Source organism: Rhinopithecus bieti, unplaced genomic scaffold (assembly GCF_001698545.2).
Source record: "Rhinopithecus bieti isolate Rb0 unplaced genomic scaffold, ASM169854v2 scaffold_5273, whole genome shotgun sequence".
NCBI lineage: Eukaryota > Metazoa > Chordata > Mammalia > Primates > Cercopithecidae > Rhinopithecus > Rhinopithecus bieti.
In genome coordinates, this window is record NW_016805057.1 from 823,188 (window position 1) to 845,927 (window position 22,740).

General features: G+C 38.8%; 1 protein-coding gene across 1 annotated transcript in view; it reads right to left on the reverse strand.

Annotated features, from left to right (window-relative positions):
- Nucleotides 1–22,740, reverse strand: part of COG3 (component of oligomeric golgi complex 3) — a 74,969-nt gene that overhangs the window by 2,366 nt on the left and 49,863 nt on the right. Inside the window, exons 16-22 of the mRNA XM_017870974.1 lie at nt 22,569–22,658; nt 18,330–18,450; nt 15,746–15,834; nt 15,502–15,636; nt 9,476–9,551; nt 4,404–4,531; nt 3,548–3,646 (exon numbers count right to left, since the gene is read on the reverse strand). Of these exons, the coding sequence (XP_017726463.1) occupies nt 3,548–3,646; nt 4,404–4,531; nt 9,476–9,551; nt 15,502–15,636; nt 15,746–15,834; nt 18,330–18,450; nt 22,569–22,658 (738 nt within the window). The remainder of the gene's footprint in view (nt 1–3,547; nt 3,647–4,403; nt 4,532–9,475; nt 9,552–15,501; nt 15,637–15,745; nt 15,835–18,329; nt 18,451–22,568; nt 22,659–22,740) is intronic.

Below are 22,740 nucleotides of genomic sequence, written 5' to 3' on the forward strand. Positions count from 1 at the left end.
ATGGCAAAAATGATATACAAACACTGACAAGGACAGAAACGTATCTCCATAATCCACTGCGCCTTGTTCTACGCAGTGTTGTGGGAAGAGTTGTGTGTAAGATGTCCTTTAAGTGACTTTTTAAAATGCACAAGAAAAGACATGACAAGTGAATTGCCACTCACATGCCAATTCTGACCAACTACAGGAGCAACCTGCCCACTCTGTGACGGAGGACTGGGACACAAGAGCCGGACACAGCAGTGATAGGAGGGAAACGGCTGCCTGCACCTCAGGTGTCTAACACCCAGGCCTTGGAGCCTTGCGGGTAAATGGACCTGGCTGTGAACGTTCTATCAGTACAGCTGCTTTGCTGATGCAGCCCATCACCCCGATGTCGTTTATAAATAAGTGCTGTCGGAAGAGGGATACAGAATCACCTCTGTGCTTTCCCTACCGAAGTACAAAGCCTGAATCTAATCATGATGAAAGAGACAACACCAAATGGAGAGAGAGTCTACAGAATAACTGGCCTGTCAAGGTCAAGAAAGGCCGTCAAACTGCTCCAGGTTAAAAGAGGCTAAACAGATGTGACACCTGACAGCAGTGCATGACCTGGGACTGGACCTGGACTGGGGACACGTCAGCAAGAAGATCAGGAAGAACGGCACGGCGACTCTGATGAAATGCGCATATGAACTGTGAATCAGACACTAGTATCAATGTTAAGTTTCCTGTTTTGGTAACTACAGGAGTAGTGCAAGAATTTGCTTGTTCTCAGGAAACACGCTCTGAAGTATTTAGGAGTAAAGGAGCACTGTGTCTCCCAACTTCCTCTCCAATGATTTAAAAGCAGGGCTTGAGGGACAGGGAAAGGAAAAAGTGAGAAAAATGAAGCAAATGGGGCAAAATGAAAATGGGGTAAAGGATATATGAGCACTCCTTACACTACTCTTGCGCTTTTCTGTAAATTTGAAATTGTAACAAACTAAACTTACAAAATAACATCTTCTGCCATAAAAATGGATCTTATGATCCAAGTATTCCACATCTACATTCATGCAAGGGACTATAACTGGAGAAAAAAACATAGACAACTAGGTTGAATGGTCTCTCTTGGATTTATATCCACTAAACTCAGCCGAGCCTCTCTCCTCATTCTCGGTGATGACCTTGCTTCTTATTTCACTCAGAAACGTGAAGCACTCAGAAGAGCACATCCCTGAGTCCCCGCAGCATTCACATCCCCCATCCACGCCCACACACTCAGCCTCCTCCTGTCACCAGGACTGAACCCCCATGTGCCTCACAAAGGCCCCGCCCTGCCTGTTCTTGAAATTCCACCCCACATTCTCAAGATATTTTCCTCTCCTTGTAGATCTTCCCCATGAACATAAAACACACATTTTCTCCTATCTTTTTAAAAAAACAAGAATTACCCTGCAGAAAAATTTGGCTGGGTGTGGTGGCTCACGCCTGTAATCCCAGCACTTTGGGAGGCCGGGGCAGGTGGATCACAAGGTCAGAAGATGGAGACCATCCTGGCTAACACGGGAAACCCCGTCTCTACTAAAAATACAAAAACTTAGCTGGGTGTGGTGGCGGGCGCCTGTAGTCCCAGTTACTCAGGAGGCTGAGGCAGGAGAATGGCGTGAACCCAGGAGGCAGAGGCTGCAGTGAGCCGAGATCGTGCCACTGCACTCCAGCCTGGGCGACAGAGCGAGACTCCATCTCAAAAAAAAAAAAAAAAAAAAACCAATGGAAGGATAACCCAGTAACTAATAAAAAGAGTTATCTATAGGGGAGGGAAGGGAAAGGCTGGAGGGGATTGGAAAAGGAACAAGACTTCTCCAAATGTACCTTGTTCTGTAATTCTGACTTGGAAACCATGCAACTATTTTATATCACTAAGAAACAAAATTAAATCAAAATAGAAAAAAAAATCTCTAAATATTGAAAAGAAACTCAATTATATATCGAGTTAGTGGTACAATCACATAGAAAGTAATTACTTCAAATAAATTATTAAGAAGTATTTTGACTGTACAAATATCTAGAATGATACAAATATCTTTTTAAAATGTGACACACCTATCCACGTAAAGGAGTATCTACAGCCTAAAAAGGAAGCTCTCTCTGATACACACAACACAGATGAGCCTTGAAAACACGCTAGGTGAATGAAAGAAGCAGCGATATGAGGCCATGTATTGTATGATTCCATTTAATGAAATATCCAGAATAGGCAAATCCACAGAGACAAAAAGTAGATCCATAGAAGAGCAGGAAATGCAGGATCTGCTAATGGGTAAGGGGTTTCTTTGGGGAGTAATGAAAATGTTCTAGAATTAGATAGTGGTGATGACTGCAAAACTTTGTGAATATACTAAAAACCACTGAACTCTGCGCTTTAAAAAAAGATGAATTGTATGGTATATGAACTACATCTCAATTTTAAAATGACCCCATTTCTCCCTCTAGCTACCACCCCATCTTTCTCCTGTCCACTACAGTAACACTCCTCAAAAGATTCTGGCCGGGTGTGGTGACTCATGCCTGTAATCCCAGCACTTTAGGAAGCTGACGCAGACAGATCACTTGAGGCCAGGAATTCAAGAACAGCCTGGCCAACATGGTGAAACCCTCTGTCTACCAAACACAAAAATTAGCTGGGCATGGTGGCAGGCACCTGCAGTCCCAGCTATTTAGGAGGCTGAGGCACGAGAATTGCATGAACCTAGGAGGCAGAGGTTGCAGTGAGCCGAGATCACACCACTGAACTCCAGCCTGGGCAACAAAGTGAGACTCCATTTAAAAAACAAAAACAAAAACAAAAAAACACAAGATATATCTACACTCACCATTGCCTAGTCCTCTCTCCCTAGTTTTCTACCCACCCTAGTCAGGCTCTTGCCAGCCTGAACAGTCTCCCCAAATTCCCTTAGTCCTTACTATAAACTAAATTTCTAAATTATCCTAAACTTAAGACCATAAATAAAATATCCCCCACAGTGCCAAGCTACTCCTAATACATACTGGGTACTCAATAACTTCCATTTTTTTAATCTGGAAGTTATTTAAAAAACTACAAATAGGGTGCAGTGTGTACTGCTCGGTGATGGGTGCACCAAAATCTCACAAATCACCACTAAAGAACTTACTCGTGCAACGAAATATCACCTGTACCTCAATAACCTACAGAAATATCAAAAATTAAAAAAAAAAAGAAATTGTATTTCTCTTATTATGCATATTTCAAACAAAATTTTCAGCAAGCTAAATGCCACTATTTGAGTCTTTTACAAACAGGTCATTCTCTTAAACACAGCAATATTCATATCAGAAAGGATTAAATGGAATTTTAATCCTGAAATTAACTGAAAATTCTAAAACCATTCCCCAAAAGTTTGAGAGAAAATTCAAAGTCTAAATTCTTACTCATCAGAATAAAAGAAGTTACTATTTTTTTAATTAATACTAAAAATATGTTTGCTCAAAGACATTATCTACTCAAGTGAAATAACCAAGAGGGCATAAAAGTAATAAGGATCTTCTTTCTACTGATTACCTGTTCCATAGATGGACAGGCAATGATCTGGATGTCTTCAGGGCTGAATTCTTCCTTTAACAGAGCATGGAACTTCTGGAAGACTTGCTGAATATTATTCTTAGAAAGGAGGAAAGGAGATCTTATCAAATGAGTTGTCTTAAACATGAAGCACCATGAATGTTAAATCGTAATGATATTTGCCAAAGCGAGTGGAAGCAATGTATCTTTCATGATATTACCAAAGATGCATAATTTGTTCTTAATATTTCAATGCTGGCATAACCTGATGAAGACTTAGATAATGCTTCCCAGGAAGACTAAACTCTAGCAAGCCTTGCCCCCCAGAGAATAATTTTAAGAGTCTTCTGCAGCAATTTCTTACACAAAAGATAATAAAGTTCCTAGACACATAAAACATACTTTAAAATCAACCAATGCCTTGGGTAAGGACAAGAGCTTAACACAGAGCTGGAAGTTATGAGCCCTAAATTTGCTCTGCCATTTAATCCCTTGGTTGCCACTGCAAGCCATTTATTTCTACTACTCACCAGTAAAATGGGGCATAATTCCTGAAGTGCTGCTCTCTTGAGAGTTGGGCCACATGCAATGTAAGGGTCTGATTTTTTTGGTTTATTTACGAATTTCTACTTTCAATAGTAACATTAAAAACTTAAGACAAAGTGACAGTGGGAAAAAAAGATAATCAAGACAGAGGCAGACTTTGTAAGCCTTTCATGAATCATAGTGATTTTTCAACTTCACTAAAACAGTATCCCAACATTTCTAAATTTCTACAGGAAAAGGAAAATGGTAAATGAGGCAAAGAATACTTGAAGTCACCTGCCAACATTCAAATGAGTTATCTGATACTCACCCTCACAGGTTTAAACAAGATGAACTCGGTATCTTTATTGCATAGGTACAAGGACATACTTCTCAACGTCACAGGCAGCTTTGTTTTTAGTGTCTTATACGCAGTTGCCGCAAGGTCATTGACCTTTGCTGGAAATAAATTAACCTCATTAGTGTCACAACGAAAAAGAAAAGAAATATTTCCATTTTAATTGAAAGGGGAATAAAGGGAGAAAAAAATAGCAGAAGAAAAGACTCTTTATTTCCCCAAAGAATTTCTTTCATTTTTATAGCTTATTTACCAAGTTTAATCATAAGCCCTATAAACATTCATTAAGTATCTACTATACAAAATTCTAATCCCAAGGGCTAAGGCAGCAAAATAACTCCCCTAGCATGCTTCAGGACATTCATAAGAGCTGTAATATGTACCTTTGGAATTTGGAGGTAAGAGATTAAGGTTTAAAAAAAAAAGTCATTTTCAGAGAGACACTAGTAAGAATTACTTCATAATGAATGAGTTTGTTCATTTGCAGAAATGACTCACAGTAAGAGATGCTTAGATTATTCAGAAAATATCCACATATATTTAAGGGGAATTAAATATCTATTTGTTATATTCATATACTGTATTATCAGAAAGGGAACAGAATCCCAAAAAGTTACACCAAAAATAACTATGAAACCCTGTTCCATAGATGGACAGGCAATGATCTGGATGTCTTCAGGGCTGAACTCTTCCTTTAACAGAGCATGGAACTTCTGAAGATTTGCTGAATATTATTCTTAGAAAGGAGGAGAGGAGATCTTATCTTTATCTGAAGGAGTTACATAAAAAAGGAGAGTAGTAATCTGTATGAAGTATTTCAGTTATCTAGAAAACTACAAAGAAAAAAGACAATTTCAAAGATGCTCAACCTCACTCATAATTAAATAAATGTAAATTAAAGGAGTGAGATATTTACAGATGATTGGCAAAAATTACTAAGATTGTGATATCCATGTTTGACGAGGGTATGGAGAAACAGGCATCTTTGTGTACTGCTGATGGAAGTATAAGATGGTTCAACCTCTTTGGAAAAATATTAGGCAGTATCTAGCAAAACTGAAAATGCAGACCCTTTTTCCTTTAGCATTTCCACTGCTAGAAATTTACTCGTGGATAGACTCAAAAAATACCAAGTTATGAGTATACAGAGATGTTAAGAGTATAAGGAAACACACAAACTGCAAATAATTTAGGTTTCCATTATAAGAATTACAAAAGAAATCATGCTATAGTGATGTAGTCGATGCATCCAATAAATAGAATGGATCAAGTTGGATAGGCTATACAGAAAGGCCTCTAAGATATATAAGAAATGAAAAAGGAAGCGGTATGATACAATCCCATTTGGGTAATATTTTTAAAGTCCATATATGCTAGTATATACATAAACAATTTTGGGAAAGAAACTTTAATAGTAGTTGCCCCTGAGAGAAGGACTAGTTTGATGGTAGAAAATATAATTACTTTTCATTTTAATTAATTAATTGAGGAGGGTTGCAGTAAAGCAGGGTAAGAAAGTACCAGTGCTCTTGCCACTGGAAAGGGTGCGGGTTCATCCAGACCCCAGGAGAGGGTTCTTGAATCTCATCCGAGAAAGAATTCGGGCGAGTCCACAGTATAAACCAAAAGCAAGTTTGTTAAGAAAGTAAAATGGTGAAAGAGTAGCTACTCCATAGACAGAATAGGGTGTTCCCAAAAGTAAGAGAAGTAACGTGCCCACCCTAGGTGCAATGCTTGTTTATATATAGGATAACAAAAAACATGGGGATATGTACTCTGCTACAAAGGTTTGTGATAAAGGGTTAATTTTTCTTAATTACTATATTTTGCAAGAAATCAATATTATCTTTAAAGCAAAATTAGGAATGCTTTTGTTCTCAAGATATCAGGGTATCAGGACATTCCTGGGTCTGGGTGTGTTTAGTAAACGTTATTAATCTGCTTCCTTAAATGTAAATATCTAGAGGCTAGGAATACCCAGCCTCCTTGGAAAGCAGCCCAGCAAGTCCCACCCCCATTTTTCCTAGCTCTCTCTGGAGATGGAGTTGCTCTGGTTCAAATGTCTCTGACACTCTCAGGAAGAAAGAATAAATAATTCAGGAACTGCTTATTTTTCATTAATAGATGAAAGCTCCTTCAAGACCCTTACTTCCACGGGCTCTGCTTCTGTCATTACTAACACACCTCAGGGATCACTAAATCGGTCTTCAGAGCCCTTGATAAGCAGAAAGTGGGTGTGCAGGCTGGTGACTAAAGTGTCCTCTAATTCCTAAAAAAGGTTTCTTTGTCAGAGTAAATTAACAAATGGGCATCCTAATTTATAACTCACTCTCCTGTGGGTTTGTTTGATCATGAAATGATCCCTGAGAACTTGACCAAGTCTGAATGAACCAGTAACCCTCAGTTTTTAGGGCAGAGGGGTCCAAGACAGTTCCTAAATTGTCCTCAATGCTCCCACTCCAAGGGGCCATAAATCTCTCTTTGGCATTCGAGTGTGGGCTTCAAGTACTACAGATTCTAAAATCCGACTCCATTCCTCTGCTATGACTAAATGGGATAGAAGATACGACTACAAGATAAACTGAACTGTTATTGCTATATTCACTAAGATCTTCTCACTAAGAAAGAAGGAAATGGGTTAAATGACAAAGCAGCAAGTCCTACTTCAATCTGTCCTTTTGTCTACTCCTGTTAGTTTCCTTTTATCTACTCCTGCTTTACTATGACAATTCTAAACTCTAGTAATGCTTAAGAGCACAATACATCTAACACTTTGAATCCTATTAGGGTTCCACTTGAGAAAACGACAGCCCCTATTTTGAGAGAAAGGATCTTTCCAAAGGGGAAAGAGCAATACATTAATTATGCATCAAGAGACTGGGCTTAGCTGTACTGGTTTCTACCTATCTTAAGAAAGATTTATCATACCCAAGAGTTTCATTTACATAAATATTCCAAATAAAAATCAGCTCCTATTTCTAACTAAGCCCTATAAAAGCAATTGGAACCTTGAGTCAAAGGCTCCAATTAACCCCCAAATCATCAGAATTCCTTCAAGAGGTAGGCTGAGTTGTGAACTGAAAAGTCTGCCTCTTGACTGTGAGGAATCAGAAGAGGTGGTTAATACTATGCCAGACTATGATTAGAATTTCCAGTATTGTAGGTAAAAGAACCTGATTTTCTATCTTCAGACAGAATGCACTACTGTATTAAGTGTGCTTTTGTAGTAAGATGTCAAAGATTTCTATTCCATACACAACACGAACGTTTAGAATAATAAAGACAACAGAACATTCCTTGTCTGCATCATGGTGAGTGAAACACCTAAAGCATGTCACAAAGTTTATGTGCAATAAATCAAATCAACTCAAACCTATATTGACATCATCAAAGTTCACATGAGGAACCTTTGAAATAAAATCTTATCTTCCTTTCAAAGACAACTGACATTCTCTACATTTACAAATCTTCCTAAGTGATACATAGCTACTCTTCTAATTTCTCAGTTCAACTTCAAGTTAACCTAAGGCATTCATAATTAAAAATTTTGAGGCCAGGCACAGTGGCTCAGGTGGGCAGATCACCTGAGGTCAGGAATTCAAGACCAGCCTGGCCAACATGGTGAAACCCCATCTCTACTAAAAATACAAACATTAGCTGAGCACAGTGATGCATGCCCGTAGTCCCAGCTACTCAGGAGGCTGAGGCAGGAGAATCACCTGAACCTGGGAGGTGGAGGCTGCGGTGAGCTGAGATCATGCCACTGCACTCCAGTCTGGGCGACAGAGTGAGACTTTGTCTTGAAAAAAAAAGAAAAAAGTTTTATTTGAGCTGGGTGCAGTGGCACACACCTGTTTTAACACAAAAATTAACTGGGCATGGTGGTGGGCACCTGTAATCCCAGCTACTTGGGAGACTGACGCAGGAGAATTGGCTAAATCCAGGAGGTGGGGGTTGCAGTGAGCCGAGATCACACCACTGCACTCCAGTCTGGGCAACAGAGCAAGACTCCATCTCAAAAAAATAATAAATACAATTTTGGAGGCTTTGAATAGCTTCAATCATTCTTCCTAAAGAAAATGAATACTTAACAGATATAATGCTCTTTCAATATGGAAAACCAATCATATTAAAAAGTTGATTCCAGATTAGGAGCCTGTGCAAAGCCAATTTTTCATGGATGCAAAGCCAGAATCATTTTTTGGATCTCTCTCACTGAGTGGAAACCTGCCCTCCAATATGGACACAGCTTACCCATAATTAAAACACTCATTCTTTCTCCATTTTGCCCGTTTTAGTTTCAAAGACTCTCTACCACAATATTGGCCAGGGAATGGCCAGAAATATCAATTTAACAAAATGATTTATTTTGGTTTAATGGCAACTTAAAATGCCACAAGATGTACCAAAAATAACGTTAGTCGTGATTTTAAATGTCTAACGCTAAAGACCAAAAAAAAAAACCAAAATCCTCAAGCACAAAAAAATTTACATTTAAGAAAGAGTAAGACTGGGAACATCTCAAATATATCTGCCAATCAGACAATAATATTGCCTGCCAACTCCCAACTAACACCTCAATTTTTATAATTTTTTCCCCCAATACTCTAAAATGTCAACAGAGGATAACTTGGACAAAATGTGGAAGAAAATAGTGGCCCAGCATTTCTTCATATACTTGAAAGTAGGTACACTCACCATAATTTCTTCCTATCAACCACAGTATTTTCATCAAAGCTTGAACACAATGAATAGTGGGTGTACAGCAATCAACAGACTCAAAGGGTTTCTATCTTAGCCATATTTTAGTTTTAACTGGGTGATTTTTCAAAACAAAAATTCTTCCTTCCTTGATAAGCTTGTTGAAATGCAAGTAGTGCTAGCCAATGAAGACCTGTCAGCTCCAAACTGAATCCTGCATTAACTCAGATTGCAGCACCCCAGAGTGAATAGGAAACCAACTCCAAGCTGTCACAGTAAGGACTATATAAATGCAGATTAATAACATCCTAAAAAAGAAATCCGAAACGGTCAAATGAGAATACCTGGTTGTGCCCAAGGCTGCTGTGAGAGAGTATACTTGGGGCCTCCTTGACTGGCCATTGTTTTTAACGCTGAAACCTAGTAGAGGAGACAAGAAGAAAAAAAGTTTCATTTCATCAATGACAAATTAAACTGGTACTGCTCTCAAGGGATACACAACACCATTTAAACCTATTAAAACACCATGATAATCAAATGTGCAGCCCCAACAAAAATGCATCATCTCATACTCCTTTATAGGTAATCAACATTTTTAGCAAAACTTCTTTTGTGATTTCAAGGCACATGGTTATCTTGCCAAAAATCATACCTAAGTCCTGAGACATTCTATCTGAAATACTTCCTGCTAGAAAGACAAAAATGAAGCCCTAGAGAAATGTCAACACAAAACAGGGAATCTCTTAAGGAGACTGCTATGTCAATACTAAATTATTTTGTATGTAATTAGAAAAATGTCACCCTAGCTGGATAAAATCTCCTTTACATCTGGAGGATCATTTTTCTTATATCACAGAGAGAATGTCATTAAAACAAACAAATAAGATTTTCAAATACCATCAAAAATCATATATGACCGACCAATCAGTGCTCAAGATAGACCTGAATGACCATCTTCTAGTCATCTCTTTTCATTCCTTAGCAGCAGTATAGAGACGCTTGAACAAGACTCTTTCTAAGACAGTAAGCTGTGGTGGAGCTATGGGGTAGCTGGGGAGGGTGAGAGAGAGAAACTGCACAAAATGTGTTTTAAAATGGACAGTCATGTGCCAAGGTGCAGTCCATGGCTTTGGCCTCACAGGAAGGTCTCATTAGAAAACCCTAAGCACCAGCTCTAGATTTCTCACACAAAAGGCCATACAAACATGTAGGCAGAGGATGGGCAGACACAGGGTATAATGTTGACTTGGATCTCTTCAGCCTCCCCTTTGTTTCTAGTTTCTATTTCTCCTCCTGGACCACTCTAGGCCTTTGCTCATACTGCCTACCTGTATAAAATCACCTCCTTCCTCCTCTCACTCCATCCCTCGCCATATCTTTATTTTTTGAGATGCACTTTAAAAAATGAATCATATATTATAGACACTAGACACTGCTAAAAGAAAAATACATTCACACTTTAGTGTTATGTTATCCAAAATATTTTCCGTTGTAAAAATATAAATATACTAATGTGTATACATTTACAAATCTGGGAACAGTGTTCTGTGAACTTTTTTCCCCACTTAAATCTACATTCTGGTCATTTTCCCACATCCAACAGTTTTGTTTTAATAGTAATGGCTGCCTACTGTTGCACTGAATGCTCCAGAATTTAACCAATTTCATAACATATATTTAGGTTTCGTACAAGTATTTTTATGTTAAAAACAAACATAAACTAGTGTATTCATCCCTATTTACTATCCAGATAGTTTACTTATCTTTAAGTCAAACCTCAAAGAGCATTTGCTTCAAGTTTTCCCCAATTAGCCTCATTTTTTTTTAAGGCTAGTCAAGTGAAGCAGTGGGAGCCCCATCTTTTTAAAAATTCCTACACAATGAACAAAGACCCATCGTCTCACAATGGCATTGCTGTATACAGTTTAATGTTTACCTATTTTTCTATCTTAATTTCCCTTTAGGTTATACCTCCTTGAGAGCAGGAATTAAACTTACAGATCAAACTCTATTACATGTACTAGATAAAGAAAAAAATTTAAGTTTACAGTGTTACTGAGGAAATTTACAACACTCCAGACGGAATATTAAGAATAAACTCATTAATAACCAAATTGCTTGAAAGAAAATGAATATTTTCTACATATAAGTCTGAGTTTTTAGCATAAACTGGTCCCATCAGAAAACAAAACAAAACAAAACAAAACAAAAAAAACACTTTTAAGCTTAGCTACAAACCTGGAATTATACTTCCTTTAAAATGCCTTAATTTAGACTTTTCGCTAAAGCAAAATCTTCACCTCAAATTTGTCAAACTGTACTACCAAATAACATTTCTGCAGCAAGCACTTTACAGATACACATATGATCTTGTTTTGTCTCGTGATAACCTTAACTTCAATCAGAAGGTGGCAGACGCAGTTGCAGGATCTAGGGCTCAGTTGCCTTGACACAAAGTTCTGTGCTTTCTACTATAACCACTACCATCCCAAGTACTACTTAAGGGTTTGTTTCAAGCAACATTTAGTACAATGGAATTCTAGAGCAATAAAAAAGTATCAACAGTTTTTGAAGTTTGGTAGAAAATAATCTAAGCCAAATGTTTTCATATGAGCCTCTACTCCTAACCCTTAGAATAGTATTACATTCCCTCAGGTCAAATACTTAGAGAAGAGGTTATTTTTCCAGGGTCAGGAAATGAGGCAACAGAGCATATATGCTCTTCTAGTACTTACTTTATTTTTTCTCAGGAAAGATCAATAATTACACCAAAAATCAAGTATTAAATAGAAACCAGACAGGTGAAGATGTTGTAGAAATGTTTATCTTATGAATACTCAACCTGTTTCTCAACCTGTCAAATAAAGATGCTTCTCTTACTCAAGGTTCCAGGGATGTAGTAAGAATTAATGCATAGAAAGTGTCTCAACAAGGAGCACAGAGGAAGAAGCTACATAAACAACAAGGCCAATTTACAGTAGATGAAAGGGATCCAAACCAGACCCCAACTCTTTAAGCTCAAAAACAAGTCTTCTGACAACCTAAAAATATTCTCTACGTGGTAATACATAGACATTGTTAAAAATCAGTCCAAACTTAGAAACAAGCTGAGGATATTTTGTTGATGAGGCTTACATCCGAATGATAAATACCGAGACCTACAAACACACCTCCAAATGAGATGAAAGACTGTTTCCTATCTGTACCTGTGGGTGTTGAATTTCCTGTAATCGTTTATCAGGGGACAAGCACTAGTTGCCTTATAAAATGCTAACTAACGCCAGGCACAGTGGCTCCTGCCTGTAATCTCAGCACTTTGGGTGGCCGAGGAGGGAAGATCCCTTGAGGCCAAGAGTTTGAGACCAGCCTGGTCAACATGGTGAAACCCCATCTCTACAAAAAATACAAAAAAATTAGCCAGGCGTGGTGGCACACACCTGTAATCTCAGCTACTCAGAAGGCTGAAGCAAAAGAATTGCTTGAACCCGGGAGGCGGAGGTTGCAGTGAGCTGAGATCGTGCCACTGCACTCCAGCCTGGGTAACAGAGCAAGACTGCCCAAAAAAAAAAAAAAAAAAAAACCTAACTAAATAAAAGAGGCATGAGATTCTGCACTTGCAGGTAATTAATGCTGAGGTTTACCTTTTAAAGTTTTCTATAAAATCTTCCTCTTTCTCTGCTATTCAGAATGCTAGTAACAGTCACTAGGTAAAAAGTGAAAAATCTTTGGTCCACAAATTCTAAGATGCAGTGTCTCAAATGGTCACGTGTGTGTGTGCGCGTGTGCGTGTGCGTGTGTGTGCGCGCATATGTGTGTGTGCGCGCGTGCATGTGTGCATGTGCGCGTGTGTGTGCGCGCATATGTGTGTGTGCGCGTGTGACACACACACACATATGTATCTTTGTCTCTGACTCACTCTATGCCACAGGATGAAAGGGAACTGAATCTGGAATAACACACCATAAAAGGGAAGCTCAGTCCTCCAGGCTGTGGGGTCCACTCAGTAGAAACTCAGTGAGCAGCAGTGAGGGCCCAGGGTTGACAGAGGAAAAGGGAGGCAACTACAAGTGGTCTGAGCAAGGGCAGCAGAGACTGATTATGTAGGATGAGACTGGCTTCTCATGGGGATGAGAGGCAAGGCCTTTCCCTTCCCAATCCCATTACAAAGGGAATATAAAAACAGGTCCATGAACATTTGTTCAGGGATCCCTGCTATATGCATGTAGCATGTCCGTGGAGCACCATTACATAATTCAGACTTGGAATATTTTCTACATAAACCTCTATTTCCTTTTTCAAAAAAAAAAAAATGTTTTGAGACGGAGTCTTGCTATGTTGCCCAAGTTGGTGTCGAACTCCTGGGCTCAGCCATCCTCCCACCTCAGTCACCCAGAGTAGCTAAGATCATGGGCATGTGTGAATTTTTATTCTCTTGATATCTAGAAAAACTGTGCTGTTCTAGAACAACCCTTTAATCTTAGATTTCATTATAATCAACTTGCTTATTTCAGAAGATTCATTCTGCTGTTCTGTTATTGTACAATATTCATCTGTAATACTTCCCACCACTACTATGCGGATGTTCTCCCAGAAGTACACATTACAATCTACCAACTTGTTTTTCACAGGGGTAGTTTCAGTAAAAACTGTAAGTTATCTGTAAATTACAAAGTACCAATACTCAAACCTTTTTTAAAAAATCAAAACCTAGAAGAAAGCATTTCTATCCCCCTCCTTTTTTACATTTTTGTGGTGGGAAAAAAATGCATGTATACACACATTCCAAATACTTGGAGTAAAATCCACTTAACAAGCAGTATATGCCAGTGATAAACAAAAGAGTACTTTGTTTTAACATTTCTATGCATTGTTGGCCTTTTTAATTATTTTTTAAAACTCGTATTTTCTGTCTTTGCCACAGGCTTCAGGCATGTTAGCACTGATGGCCTCAACAAGAAGTTTCTAAAGAACAATTGCTAAGCTGTCTCCTTGTTATTTCATACATATATCTTGTCTGTCCAGTTAAGATTAGTCATATTTGAAAATAAGAGCCATCATATTTTTATTCTTTTTATGATGTCCTCTGATACAAGTCTGGGGTACACAGTAGTGGTTTAATAAATAAAAATTTCATGACCTTTTTTTCTTTCTCTCTTTTTATTTTATTTTACTTTATTTTGAGACAGTCTCACTCTGTCACCCAGGCTGGAGTACAGTGGGCTGATCTTAACTCACTGCACCCTCGACCTCCTGGCTCAAGCAATCTTCCCACCTCAGCCTCCCAAGTAGCTGGGACTATAGGCGCATGCCCCTACACATGGCTAATTTTGTTCATTTTTTGTAGTGACTAGGTCTCACTATGTTGCCCAGGACTGTTAACCAGTGTCAGACTCCAGGGGCTGGAGCGATCCTCCTGTTTCAGCCTTCCAAAGTGCCGGGATTATAGGTGTGAGCCACCACACCCAGCCTAATTTCAAGACTTCTTCAATATCTTTAAGTCCTTAGTGATGACACTTAAATTTTTTTAAACGATTAGGATGCAACAAGAATGTCAAAATAGCCATGATCTGCTTTTCTCTTTGCTGGCATTCGCCAGTTAATGGATTTTAGCTTAGAAGACAGAGACAGAGAGAATATACTATCTACACATACAGTCAGTCCTCACTTAATATCAGCAATAGGTTCCTGAAAACTGTGACTTTAAGTGAAATGACACACAGCATGTCCTCAAATAAAGTCATTTCCTTCAACAGTTTAACACTGTTTCATTATACTGTTGATGAAGGAAAAAAATTGGTTTCATTTTATGTTGTTTCACTTAAAGTCACGGTTTCCAGGAAGAGACCACCGATGTGAAGGAGGACTGACTGTATATTAAATCCATATATCTGACAGTTAACAATGCTGTGTTATAAAACTCTTCAATTCTCAATCATCCATGCAAAATGGAAGAGAGAAATGGCATGTAAAACAAAGAGGAAAACAAATCACCCATTTTAAGAATGGGAAACCCTGATTCCCAGGACTGTGGTTGCTGCCATGCAGGTCCGGGAGAAAGTGAGATTCCAGCAGAAAGTGAGAGTCCCAGCCCACATGCAGATAACCTACAAGGCGGATAAACAGAACACAGCTAACCAGGGGTCGGCTATAACTAGCTTTGCAGTATTTCCACTCTTCCTCTTAAAAACAAAAACTGTGCAAGCATATCTAAAAGCCCATAAACCAAAAAGCACAGTGATTTCCTAGACAGAATCATTAAGACTTGGGCTCACTATCTCCTTCTGCTGGAGTTCACACAAGAGACTAACTGAAGAGGAAGGCTAGGGAAGAATGCAAAGTGACTTCACCAAATAGGCACCAAGGGCCATACCTTTGTCATGAACTCCGCCAGCTGGTCTACAAACAGCTTGGTCTGCTGCTCAATAAACTGCTCACAGGCCGATTTCAGATGACGGTCTACGTCTTTTTTAGAGTCAAGATAATGTTCTCTTATCTCAGGAGTACCCTTAAAAAAAAGATAACAATTTCCTCCTGTTTTTATGTGCCTAGAAATCACCAGACATGTAAAGAATGTCGTTTATCTCCCACCACCAATGAAACAGACTCCTTCTCACCTCCAACAAGAACTCTATCAAGGCATTGTTGCTATTCAGCCTAAAAAATCTTGGAACAGTCATAGGGTTCAGGATTTTAAATGCTGCATCTGTGAAACAAAATTACTCATCCAGTGAACATGGAAAGTTTCAACAGCAAAGCCATGTGTAACATACACCAGTTCTCTACCACCACAAGGCAAAAAGCCAATTCACCTTCAGCAACTCACCTCCATGAAAGGCTGAGAGTGAGATGAGCACCAATGATGGCTACAGTACTCACAGAGTTATTTTCTAGAAGTTCGAATTGCAAAATGACTATTAATCTCAATAATTCACTTACCAAAAAAAAAGAAAAATGATAAATGGTAATTGGCACCTTAAAATTTCACTGCTTTACTTTTAGGATATTAAATAAGTTTTTAAAAAATACTCATATACTTACCCAGCTTCTTTGTTAAAATCCTGGCTGGCACGGAAATTTATTCATTTGAAGCACAGTGAATAAACTAATGTGTCAGCCAAGAAGAAAACACCAAAAGGACATATTTACCCCTTAACCTCCAGACTAACTAGAATCTATGTAAAGTATTAGCTGAGGTCTCATTGATGTTCAAATGCAATACGATATAATGTTAGTCTTGAGAGGTTAGAGGCGTAAAAGTAAAGATAGTAAGTATTATTAAGTGAGTAAGAAAAAAACATCTCTTTGCTTTGCCAGACTAGATAAAGCAAAGCATGAAATCTTCCAACCTGGTTTTGCAAGCACACAGTACCATAGTATTTACTGCCTTGACCCTGGTAGTAATGAAGAAGAACCTCTCTCTATCAGTTCAGTATTCAGAGTAAAGCTTTAGTAAATAGTTGTTTGTGTCTGCTGTCTTTTCTATAAGACCCCTCAAAGATTCTGTCTACACAGAATCAAATCATCATATGGTGGGGTTACACAGGCTTTGTAATATTTGGAGGAAAACATACTTTCAACCAAATTTTGCCATAATCTCAAGATATTTCACTTTCTCTCACCTCAGTTGATCTACACTACAACCAAGCAGCAACAAATTACAAATCAGAAAAAAAAGACAGAAAGTAAATCAACCCTGTTCTATCCCATCACTTAAAGTAAGAACTGTCAGAAGCTGGGAATTCTTCAAGGTGTAAGAGCATGATTCCCACATCTCACACTGAAAAGAATGAATGAAATCAAAGAGAATGGGTGGGAGATGGAAGCCTCTGATGAGAATAAGCTTTAAAAAACCTATGTGTTCCGTAAAGGCAAAAGCCAGGAAATCTGGCTCCTATTTAAAAACCAAACCAAAAAGAAAACACATGGTATGCCACTTCCAAGGTTAGAGAAAAAAACAAAAATAATTTAAAAATTTTAAAATCACAAAGTACATAACAGACATGCTTTACAGAACCAAAACATATTCTCCGTGGTGGACAAGAGAGAGCATTAGGGAACGAAAAAGAGCAACCTGTTTTAAGAGGACGCATCAAGAGGTTACCCTGGCTCTCCGGTGAGTTAAATCAAATCCACTGTCAGATAAGCACAGGAATTGGGGAACTAAAAACCTACTATACTTGAACATCCTATATTTGGGGTTCCTCTAAGCTTTACACATAGAAAATAATTTGAGTGACCGTTTTTTTAATTGCCCCAAAACATTAGAGAGAAGTTAACTGATTACATAAATGAATGGCTTAAGGCATCAGAGCATAAATCTCTTAAAAATGTTTAAGATAAAGTTCACATAAATTTGTAAGTAATTAAGGGACATGAGGGAAGTTTATGGTATATCCTTAACTGCCTAAGATCAATTCATAGAAATTAACTACTCTGATCTTTTAGAAATCCTTTCTTACCAATTCAGAGGCAGATCACCAGGATGGATGAATCATCTTTCTCAAGATTCAATGTCTATTACCAACTCAAAGACCCTATCTTACATGATTACTGATTTAATACCACTGAAGTTTATTTAAGCAACTGAAACTTATAAAGATGTCAACGTATATTTTCATTCATTTTCGGTCTTAATGAGCTTGATAACCTCGTGAAGGTATCATGACAAGTTCATTATGCTCATTTTACCTAAAAGGAGGGTGGCGTGGGGAAGCTAAAACACCCACCCAAGATCACACAAGGGCCAGGAAATGATGGGACAGGAAGAAAACCCAATTCTTTCAAATTCTTAGGTAAGTACACTTCTCATTTTACCCAGCTGGCTTCCTGAATTTTCATAAACTGACAAACTCAACTCAGTGCTTAAAGTCATCCCAACTAGTTGACATTATTTACTTAGGAAACAGTTATTATATGGATTTTTCACTTTTTAACTGGTTGTAGGAATATGTGGCAGAGTCTAAATGAGTCTAATATTACAAACTGAAATGTCCAGATGCAGTTCCCTTCATAAAGAAAATACAGCAAGTTAGAAGTCGTTAGCATGGTGACAGCTCAGCTCAGTACGAACAAGTAACATATTTAGCAAGCAAAGCATGCAAAAAATTGCAGATGAACATAAAATAAACCTAAAACCTGTGCTGACACATCTGGACAGATCAAACACAGCCAAGTGTGCCAGCCAGGACAGCACAGTACCTCTAGTTTTCTTGAGGTCCAGGGAAATTTCCTTAATGGTGAATTCAGTGTGAAATGGAGCAATTTGTTCACGAAGTATCAAAAGGTGCTTAATTAAGAAAAGTTGTCCATCAATCTGAGTCTAAATTATAAGACAGAAAAATGGATATGATCACATGTTAAATCAAAATAACAGCATATATTATTAATCAACATGAATCTACCTAGGTTTACAGCCTATGGTGTCAATTCTCTTTTGTTGTGCAATGAACTTTCCTCATGCTAGAATTAAGTTAAAAAATCTTGCTTCAAACTCTTATTCGCACTGTCACTTGCTCTACTTTAAAAATCCAAGAAAGTCAGACACAAGGCTGTAAAGCAACACATTTACAGAGAGAAGTCCAATCTACTTTCACCTGGTGCAGAGGGAGAAGAGATGATGCAGCCTAACAGTGGCCCAGAGCAGAGGAGGAAAAGAAAGGCTCAAAGAATAAGCACGATCCTGACCTGACCTGGCATTCTAGTTTTTCCTCAGGAACATGACTTTCACTATTTGGTCAAAGCAGCTTTGATATCTAGAACATCAGACATACTTATATTTATACAAATGTAAAATGATTTGGGGTTGCCATTTTGGATCCTCCTGCCACCAACAGAGCTCTGACTACCCACATCCCTGAAGGTCGAGCATGTCCTTCTGCCCTCTCAGGACCCATCCACAAGAGTCTTGTGAATCAAGCTCAGTTCTCAAACCTCTGACCCAATCCTCAAATACTGAATAATAATAGCTCTCATTTCAGAGAAGAGTTTGTATATTAGTAAGAGCAAGGCTGTATTTGCTCCTTCTTGCTGTTACTCAAGGCAGAATCTTATTTTGAAAATATTGCTAATGAAGCTTTTATATTACCTTAGGAAAAGATAAAGTTATCTTTCAGTAAGCAATATAAATGTTAAAGGAGTTATTAAATGAAGATTCCTTCCCAGTCTCGCTCGTTCTCTCCACCAGTTTTAATAAACATAATCAATGACTTATGTCATGGAAACTCACTTTGCATCCTGGAACATGAAGCACCAGGTAAGTGGGAAATGCTACAGACTTTAAATACTTGCTCTATTTTTAAAAGACCTAACAACTCTGATGCCAAAAATACTATTGTATAGATTTTATTACTTTACAAAAGCTATTGTAATACAGCAAATAGTATCACGTTAATTTGTTGACAGGTGCTCAGTTTAAGTATGTAAGAACAATTTCTTGCCTTAAAAAACTCTTTAAGACATCAATCCATTTTCACTGATCACTTTTAAGATAAAAATACACAAGCTTGGCCAGGCGCGGTGGCTCGCACCTGTAATTCCAGCACTTTGGGAGGCCGAAACAGGAGGATCACGAGGTCAGGAGATAGAGACCATCCTGGCTGACATGGTGAAACCCCGTCTCTACTAAAAACACAAAAAATTAGCTGGGCGAGGTGGCGGGCACCTTTAGTCCCAGCTATTAGGGAGGCTGAGGCAGGAGGATGCCGTGAACCTGGGAGGCCAAGCTTGCAGTGAGCCGAGATCGCACCACTGCACTCCAGCCTGGGCAACAGAGCAAGACTACATCTCAAAACAAAACAAAAGTACACAAGCTCAACCATGAAAATAATAAGCTAGTGTCTATCAAATTGAGAGCTTCTCCATACATACTTAAACTCTTACAATACGCAGGAAACAGATAAAAGAGGATGGCCTACAGATAATGAGGGCAAAAGACCCAACAATCAAAAGGCTTTTCATGCCTCCCTTAAAAGAAAGGACATGGCCAGGTGCAGTGACTCACGCCTGTAATCCCAGCACTTTGGGAGGCCAAGGCCGGTGGATCACTTGAGGTCAGGCATTCAAGACCAGCCTGGCCAACATGGTGAAACCTTGTCTCTACTAAAAATGCAAAAATTCGCTGGGCATGGTGCACACACCTGTAATTACAGCTCCTTGGGTGGCTGAGGCATAAGAATGGCTTGAATCCAGGAGGTGGAGGTTGCAGTGAGCTGAGATAGTGCTACTTTTCCCTCCTGAGATCTGAGAAACACATCATCATTGTAGAAAATAAAGAAATGGCCGGGTGCAGTGGCTCAAGCCTGTAATCCCAGCACTTTGGGAGGCCGAGACGGGCGGATCACGAGGTCAGGAGATCGAGACCATCCTGGCTAACACGGTGAAACCCCGTCTCTATTAAAAAATACAAAAAACTAGCCGGGCGAGGTGGCGGGCGCCTGTAGTCCCAGCTACTTGGGAGGCTGAGACAGGAGAATGGCATGAACCTGGGAGGCGGCGCTTGCAGTGAGCTGAGATCCGGCCACTGCACTCCAACCTGGGCGACAGAGCCAGACTCCGTCTCAAAAAAAAAAAAAGAAAAGAAAGAAATGTGTAGGGAATGAAAGAAAAATCATCGATAGTTACCTAAAAGCTTTCACTGTTACATATTTTCTTCAATGCATTTTATTACATAGTCATACCGTATATCTGATTTGCATCTTAAATATCTATTATCTTAATATGTTTAAGTTAAATTTTATTGTTTCATTTTAAAAAATTTAATGACTGTGTAATATTGTTATATAAAACATGCCACAATTTACTTAACCATATCCTTAACATTAGACATGTGTTTTCTAATTTCACCTATTATCAGAAATGTGTGGGCACAGACTTGGAAATACTCGTTAAAACTTAAATCTGCCTGTCTATAACTTTATTTCTAGTCCCCATGTGAAAATTTCATTTCACCTCTCCATTTCATGAATGAGAAAAATATAGTGGTCACAAAGATAGAGCTTTCCTAGCAACAAGATCCCAAATTATTCTGTGGAGATTTATATATAACTTCTACATATGTATATATTATATATATTACATAATATATATAATATATATATAAAAACCTTGAACTTAAAAGTCACATTTATAAATCCATACGTCAAAAAAAGTTAACAGGATTTGAACACTCCAAGTGGGAAGAAAATTTTGGCTGCAAACAGCTCCCACAGCTCCTTTCCTACAAGTGACAGGTATTTTAAGAGGAGAGTTAAGCAAAGCAACACTTTTGAACATACTCTACTTCCTGGGGAAAAAAAAAAATCTGAGGGCCTGTGGGAGAAGCACATGCCAGCAGCCTTCAGCCCCAGATCCCTTCTGGATTAAAAACTGTAAACCGCTAAGTGTGGTGGCTAACACCTGTAATCCCAGCACTTTGGAAGGCTGAGTCAAGAGGATCATTTGAACCCAGGAATTTGAGACCAGCCTGGGCAACATGGTGAGATCCTGTCTCTACAAAAAATAAAAAATTTAGCCAGATGCCTGTAGTCCTACTGCTCAGGAAGCTGAAGCAGGAGGATTGCTTCAGCTCAGGAGGTTGAGGCTGCAGTGAACAGAGATCATATCACTGCACTCCAGCTTAGGTGACAGCGTAAGACCCTCTCTCAAAAAAAAAAAAAAAAAAAAAAAAAAAATTGGCTGGGCACAGTGGCTCATACCTGTAATTCCAGCACTCTGGGAGGCAGAGGTGGGCAGATCACTTGAGCCCAGGAGTTTGAGACTAGCCTGAGCAACATGACAAAATCCTGTCTCCACAAAAAACACAAAACTTGGCCGGGGCATGAAGGTACATGCCTGTAGTCCCAGATTCTTGGGAGGCTGAGGGAGGAGGATGGATTGAGCTCAGGAGTTCGAGGCTGCAGTGAGCTATGATCACACCACTGCACTTCAGCCAGGGAAACAAAGCAAGACCCTGTCTCAAAAACAAACAAAACTGTAAGTCATACAGTCATAGCGACCCCTTCTAGTCACACAACCCAGAGTCACAATTACCTGTCCTCAAAATTGACTCATTTCCTCCATGTAAGAACATTCAACTATTTAAAACATTATCATAGAGATGATTATAAATTGTGATGTTTCCTTGAAAATGCTTTCTTGGTATTCCAGGGAAATAGTACCATTTCCCCAGTGGCTAGGACTACAACAAGAAACCTTTACCCTATAGAATGTGTAACCTAAATACCACTTTTGGTACTTTAGTAAAGTTGGACTCTCTTATATAATACAGTCTTTATTAAGCACTATAATGAAATACCAGCTTCTCTCAAAGAGCCTCAAAATTCAATCACGTTAAACAAATTCTACTGCCAAAACAGCTTTAAACTTCTGTGCCTATAGGTAAATGCTATATTCCACAATATTTTACCAGGAAACAACATTTCACCTAACACTTCATCAAACCTTGTTTTTGCTGATAGACTCTGATGCTCCAAGTAAGGACTGAATGCAGGCAGACAATGCTTCCTGTGATAATCCTTGGAACACTGCCCTCTGGTGGAATAAAAGAGAATAATCAGCCTGTGGCACTTGCAAATAACAATACCTGCTTGTCCTCATGGTGGGATTTACTACT